The 6,894-nt window shown below is 38.9% G+C and overlaps 1 protein-coding gene across 1 annotated transcript; it reads right to left on the reverse strand.

Annotated features, from left to right (window-relative positions):
• Positions 1-1,145: 1,145 nt before the first annotated feature.
• Positions 1,146-6,675, reverse strand: batf3 (basic leucine zipper transcription factor, ATF-like 3). Its single transcript, XM_060907620.1, has 3 exons — positions 6,495-6,675; positions 2,583-2,687; positions 1,146-2,076 (listed from the first exon to the last, which is right to left on the reverse strand). Exons 1-3 carry the CDS (start codon positions 6,549-6,551, stop codon positions 1,906-1,908), a joined length of 333 nt encoding a protein of 110 aa, XP_060763603.1. The 5' UTR covers positions 6,552-6,675; the 3' UTR covers positions 1,146-1,905.
• Positions 6,676-6,894: the final 219 nt, after the last annotated feature.

Genomic DNA, 6,894 nt, shown 5'->3' on the forward strand with positions numbered 1-6,894 from the left:
GGTGTGCATTAAAATACATCCACAAGTGCAGGTGCACTGCCAATTAACTCACATGATGTCAAAGCCTATCAGAAGCTTCTAACGCCAAAACTTCATCATGTGGAATGCTCCAAGCTGTTTAAAGTCACAGTCGACTTAGTGTATGTAAACTTCTGACTTTGATGAAAGTAATTAAAAATTCTCTCTCCAATTATTCTGACATTTTACAAATAAAAAAAAGAACTGAGGGCTCTTAACTGACCTAAAACAAAGATCTTTGAGAACAATCAGGTCAGGAACCCATTCAAATACAAATTATTCACTGTAAATGGAGATGGATTGGCCACTCCTTGAGGAAACATCTAGACAGTGTTACAAGGCAAGCTTTAAAATGGAATCTCCGGGGCAAGCAGAAAAGAGGACACCCCAAAAACACTGGAGGCGTGATGTTGAAGCTGTGATGAAGAGCTGGGGCCACACCTGGAACACGCTTGAGAGGCTAACCCAAGACAGGACGAGATGGAGGAGGGAAATCTTTGATGGCCTACCGTATGCTCCAGGAAGAGCTAAGGGCCTAAGTAAGTAAATAAGTAAGTAACTGACCTAAAACAGGAAAAGTTTCCTCAATTTTACTGTCAGACATGGAGAAAAAAAGTTTGTCTTTTTCTAAACTGTATGTAAGCTTCTGGTTGCAACTGTAATTTCATAGCTCTGCTTTGCATCGTGGTGTATTTCTTCAGTAGACTGGTATGTTGACATGATTATTATCATGGTTTCAGTGGAAATGAGTTTTATATGTACAGCTCTAAGTGTAGTCTGCGTTTACCTTCTACGATTTGCTATTCGTGGAAATGAAAGTACCCTGAACTGTATCCAGTTCATGGACTTTTCAAATGAGAAGAGAAAACTGGAAGAGAAACAATGAAGTGTCTCCAGATCATACTGTGAATGTGTAGAACTGCCTAGCTTTAGAGAAGTGATACACCATGAACAGGACTCCTCCCAAATATAGATTATTGTAAAAACATCCCCAGCATGTCCAGTACTTCGATCCCAACCTGTACACCGTTTCACTTTTTCTAACCGGTTATGTAAACATTGCATCCGACTCTTGTATTTTCATGATTTTTTTTTTATTAAGTTGAACATTTTTTTTCCACAAAATATATCTATTGTAGTTTTGCTGCTTCTCTCTATGGTCAGTTGATCCATCACATCACATGGATGTAAAATACATTCTATAGCTTGCATAAAACATATACAAACACATACATGTGACACGTAATACATGGAGCGTGGGATAGGCTCCAGCTTGCCTGTGCCCCAACACAAAATAAGCAGCTACAGATGAAAACAGTCATGTGTAATGTATGTTCTAATGCCTGTACAAATTCCGGTCATCATTGCATCACAGTCAACATGAAATCCTGAAACCTAAAAGGGTATTTTTGGTAAAGCAGGATGTCGTCTAAAGCAGAAGTGTTCAGTCTCATGGCACTCCTCCAAACTGCAGAGTGGTGTACCAAACACATTTAGTGGTTAAGTGGTCTACTAGAACCAAAATATAATCTTCTTTTCACATGTTTAAGTATATCAAGTTGGCACAATTTCCTTCCAGGTCAAAATGAAATCAAATTACGATGTGTCATGGCTCCTAAACACTGTTTTGACATTCATAGAAAAGTAAACAACTCTGTCGGAGAGTACCATTGACCCTGTGATCAGATACTCAATCAGTTTTAATATGATGACCAAGTCATTAAATAAAAAGAAAGAAAGAATATCTGAAAGGGTTGATCAACAGGAAAACTGTACAATATTTATTAAAACATAAATGTATTTAACAACGTTGATCAGAGGTGACAATATGTCCATCCATATAAGGAAGCCAGGAAATTATACCTATTGTCTGGTTTCAATATGAACTCAGGGCGGAACTCCTTCAGTGGTTCTTGGGGTTGGGGGTACGTTGGTTGTTAGGACGGGACACAGAGGCTCATGTAATTTGAGAGCCTCTGTCAGGCATCTCTGTTCCTCAAGGAGCAGCTGAACCTCCTTCTTCAGCAAACTGTTTTGCTGCTCCAAGCACTCATAAGCCTGGTTGGATACACTTTCATTCATATCCATGCAATGCATTTAACCAGAAAAGACATTTTACATATGCATCGGTAAAAAAATTAAAAAATAAATAAAGCAAAAAATCTGTAATTCCTGTAAATGACAATATGTAAAATTATAACAAATGACGCATTTTTATCCAGTTGGAATCATATCCATGAAATGACCACACTAATTAATCAATATGGCGTCTGGTTTGTACTGATGATTGGACTGATTTGAAGGTAAACAAACGTCTTTCGCAGGTACAGTAACAGATTTACTCTGACTCCATCTTTAACCCAGATTTTCGATTTTTTCCGCTACTTTCATCACTGCTACTGTCACAAAGACAAGACGAGCTCCTTCTGCTTAAACCCTAATCTGAACTATTCTACAACTAAAAACTTCATCACTCTGCACCTTCGAGCTAAACAACAAGCACAACGTGCATCTCATGAGCATGTTACTCAGGACAAACCCAGGACGTGTCTTTCTGAACGCACCTCATGAAGCTCATCAGCTCTCTGGGTCTGGCGTTTGCGGCTCCTCTGTGCAGCCACGCGGTTCTTCTCTCTTCTCTTAAGCCTTCTCTCGTCATCATCCCCACTCTGTATCATAGCATTTATTCAGTAATTCTGAAACACCATGTCCAGTGTGTACAGCATGTGATAAATGATACGACATGCATGCATAAAATAAAACCGTGTACCAAGGAAAGTGTAGCTATGTGATATTATTGTTCAGGAGCATAAATTAATACTAATTTTAAAAAATCACCAGGCGATATTGATTATGCATGGAGTGGATATACACTACCGTTCAAAAGTTTGGGGTCACTTTGAAATTTCCTTATTTTTGAAAGAAAAGCACTGTTCTTTTCAATGAAGATCACTTTAAACTAATCAGAAATACACTCTAGGGCGGCACAGTGGTGTAGTGGTTAGTGCTGTCGCCTCACAGCAAGAAGGTCTGGGTTCGAGCCCCGTGGCCGGCGAGGGCCTTTCTGTGTGGAGTTTGCATGTCCTCCCCGTGTCCGCGTGGGTTTCCTCCGGGTGCTCCAGTTTCCCCCAAAGACATGCAGGTTAGGTTAACTGGTGACTCTAAATTGACCGTGAGTGTGAATGGTTGTCTGTGTCTATGTGTCAGCCCTGTGATGACCTGGCGACTTGTCCAGGGTGTACCCCGCCTTTCGCCCGTAGTCAGCTGGGATAGGCTCCAGCTTGCCTGCGACCCTGTAGAACAGGATAAAGCGGCTACAGATAATGAGATGAGATGAGAAATACACTCTATACATTGCTAATGTGGTAAATGACTATTCTAGCTGCAAATGTCTGGTTTTTGGTGCAATATCTCCATACGGTAGGTGTATAGAGGCCCATTTCCAGCAACTCTCACTCCAGTGTTCTAATGGTACAATGTGTTTGCTCATTGCCTCAGAAGGCTAATGGATGATTAGAAAACCCTTGTACAATCATGTTAGCACAGCTGAAAACAGTTTAGCTCTTTAGAGAAGCTATAAAACTGACCTTCCTTTGAGCAGATTGAGTTTCCAGAGCATCACATTTGTGGGGTCGATTAAATGCTCAAAATGGCCAGAAAAATGTCTCGACTATATTTTCTATTCATTTTACAACTTATGGTGGTAAATAAAAGTGTGACTTTTCATGGAAAACACAAAATTGTCTGGGTGACCCCAAACTTTTGAACGGTAGTGTATTTCAGAAATCATCTTCTTCTTCCTTGTCCAGCAATGTTGCCCGGTCGGGGTCCATGTGGGCCCTATTGATCCACATGTCATATTAATTGGAGCATAGTTTTACACTGGCATCCGACAACCCTCCCATTCCTGGGCTTGGGAAACAACCATTCACACACATGGATAATTTAGAGTAGCCAGTTAACCTAACTGCATGTCTTTGGACTGTGGGGGAAACCCACGCAAACAACATGCAAACTCCGTACAGAAAGGCCCCTGCCAGCCACTGGGCTCAATCCCAGATCCTTTTTACTGTGAGGCAACAGTGCAAACCACTACACCACCAAAAAAAAAAATCATTCATCTCAATAATACACCTCTTATATATTATAATATTTTAACACTGTATATATGTTATCTTACATGTACATATGATGTATTAGTATACCGCGGATGTATTAGTATACACATTATACAGTATGCGTAAGGAATGGTTTACAGTTATTTAGCACAAATCCAAAGTCTTTTAGCACAAGTTCTAAAGTCTATTAGTACAACTCAAAGTTCTTTAGCACAAGATCCAAGAACACTTCATCTTTATTAGGAATACTTACTGATCATGTTTAAAGATGTTCAATAACGTTTTTTTTAAAGCGGTTGATAGCATTGAACAAATATACTGAAATACTGAAATCAAATATAAACATGCTGTAACAAAGTGAATTTCCCTGTAAACTAGCTACAGCTTCAAGACTTGTCTTGATGATCAAACAACCCTTACATCTTAGCGTAATCTCTTCTTCTTCATCATCTTCTTGCTTCATGATTGCCGTATTATAAACAATTGCTATATTAATTTTGGTTGTTTTGTCATTCCTGAACATTTTATTGAATTGCCATTCATTCTAGGATACTTTAGTAGAAGTTTCTTTGAAACTGGTCTTCTTTCGGTGAAAGACTTTGTAGCTTTATTACTCAAATACATACGAAAACAGTAATATGTGATATCAAATGGACTTTTCATAACTTGAGTAAGTTTTTAGGAATAGATTCCGCTCTTAGTCAGCAAAGCACATGTTGTCAAGCAAGGCAAGAGACGTAATCCTCGGGTTAATTAATTTAGCCAATGCGTAATTATTGACAGTATGATCAGAAGTGACTGAAGTTTTCTATGAAGGTGCCGACAATTCAAGGTTTGTTACGGTTTAACTACAAATATCCAAAGACACCAAAGAATCAGATTTTCAGTCCACGTTTCAGGGATCGACAACTGATCCTTAACAGGCGCAGCCAGATCATTTTTTAAGGATTTTCCACTAGGAGACCAACTGGTCTGGGCAATACAATCACAGGCCCCAGAGTCCATGCGGCTGCACCGCTGCGGCATATTCTGTGATGCAAAATGGTTCACCAATCACCATACAGACAAACACACTACAGTGACTACACAGCTATCAAGAGCAATTACCAAGCACAAATGTTATGTCAAAGACACTCAAAGTTACACAGTAATGACATCGGATTCTGACATCAGCCATCTCAGTAACCAAATTTTAGTTTTGTTTTTCTTAACCAACATGATCTTGTGTGTATATCTTATAACATAGATCTTTGTTTTCCTTGTTAAATATATACTTACATGGTACTTGGTTAATTAATTGCAACTGATTGAACCAAACGATAAGACATACACTACCGTTCAAAAGTTTGGGGTCACCCAGACAATTGTGTGTTTTCCATGAAAAGTCACACTTTTATTTCCCACCATAAGTTGTAAAATGAATAGAAAATATAGTCGAGACGTTTTTCTGGCCATTTTGAGCATTTAATCGACCCCACAAATGTGATGCTCCAGAAACTCAATCTGCTCAAAGGAAGGTCAGTTTTATAGCTTCTCTAAAGAGCTAAACTGTTTTCAGCTGTGCTAACATGATTGTACAAGGGTTTTCTAATCATCCATTAGCCTTCTGAGGCAATGAGCAAACACATTGTACCATTAGAACACTGGAGTGAGAGTTGCTGGAAATGGGCCTCTATACACCTATGGAGATATTGCACCAAAAACCAGACATTTGCAGCTAGAATAGTCATTTACCACATTAGCAATGTATAGAGTGTATTTCTGATTAGTTTAAAGCGATCTTCATTGAAAAGAACGGTGCTTTTCTTTCAAAAATAAGGGCATTTCAAAGTGACCCCAAACTTTTGAACGGTAGTGTAACTTGGTTTAAAATTTGGTCTCCCAGTGAAGCTGGTTTGGCATTGACTAGGAGAGCAAATCTGTTAAAAAATGCTCAGAAATTCCATCTTCCAGTCCCTAAACAATCATAATAAACCCCTTCCTATATCAAGATGAGTATTTTTTTTTCGATTATTGTGACCATAATCCAGAGTTGTGCTAAAGAACATAGAATTGTGCTAAGAGACTTTAGAACTTGTGCTGAAAGACTTTGGATTTGTACTAAAAGACTTTTGTGCTAAATAACCGGATACCTAAGGATGTGTGTGTGATGTATAATATTTTATTGTAACTCCAGGCTACTTACAGTATATCAGCTCTAACACTGAACACTTTTGTTAAATAGAGGCTGTATGATTTCCCCCAACTTTCATAAGTATAAAATATTATGTTCATGGAAGGACCTGTAAAGCTCAAAGCTCATAATATATGCAACCCTGGATACTAACATTATCTCATGATGAACAGAGGAGATCATACCTCACTTCTTCGGTAAGGTGCATCATCCCAGGAGTCTGGAGATCTGTGGAGAGACATGGAGGAGAAACTACACACAGTGCTGAGGATTTCGAGTTTAGAGCTGATGGGGAAGATGACGAAACTGCGATGTTTTCATTCATCACCGAAACATGATGCATGCTTTTGCCAAGCTGAGCACTTATTATTGTAAACCCCATCACTTACTTTCTTATAAGTCACGTGACGCATGAAGTTATAGCTGCAGTATTTTCGGCTTCCGCCTGACACACACACACACACACACACACGCACCAGAACTGCTTTCACACACTCAGCCTATTTATATACTTATTTCTAATGCATTTAATCTGTTCCCTATGCTATTATTTATAGGCTGTAAGCTTATTTCTAATGAACTTCG

Source organism: Neoarius graeffei, chromosome 2 (genome assembly GCF_027579695.1).
Source record: "Neoarius graeffei isolate fNeoGra1 chromosome 2, fNeoGra1.pri, whole genome shotgun sequence".
NCBI lineage: Eukaryota > Metazoa > Chordata > Actinopteri > Siluriformes > Ariidae > Neoarius > Neoarius graeffei.

Excerpts from the sequence above, each read along its gene's own strand:
- batf3 (XM_060907620.1), bottom strand. The coding sequence starts at position 6,551 with ATGTCTCTCCACAGATCTCCAGACTCCTGGGATGATGCACCTTACCGA. Across the intron at positions 2,688-6,494 it reads CACCTTACCGAAGAAGTGAG|AGTGGGGATGATGACGAGAG; the intron begins GTATGATCTCCT and ends GCTATGATACAG. Across the intron at positions 2,077-2,582 it reads GAGCTGATGAGCTTCATGAG|GCTTATGAGTGCTTGGAGCA; the intron begins GTGCGTTCAGAA and ends GTATCCAACCAG.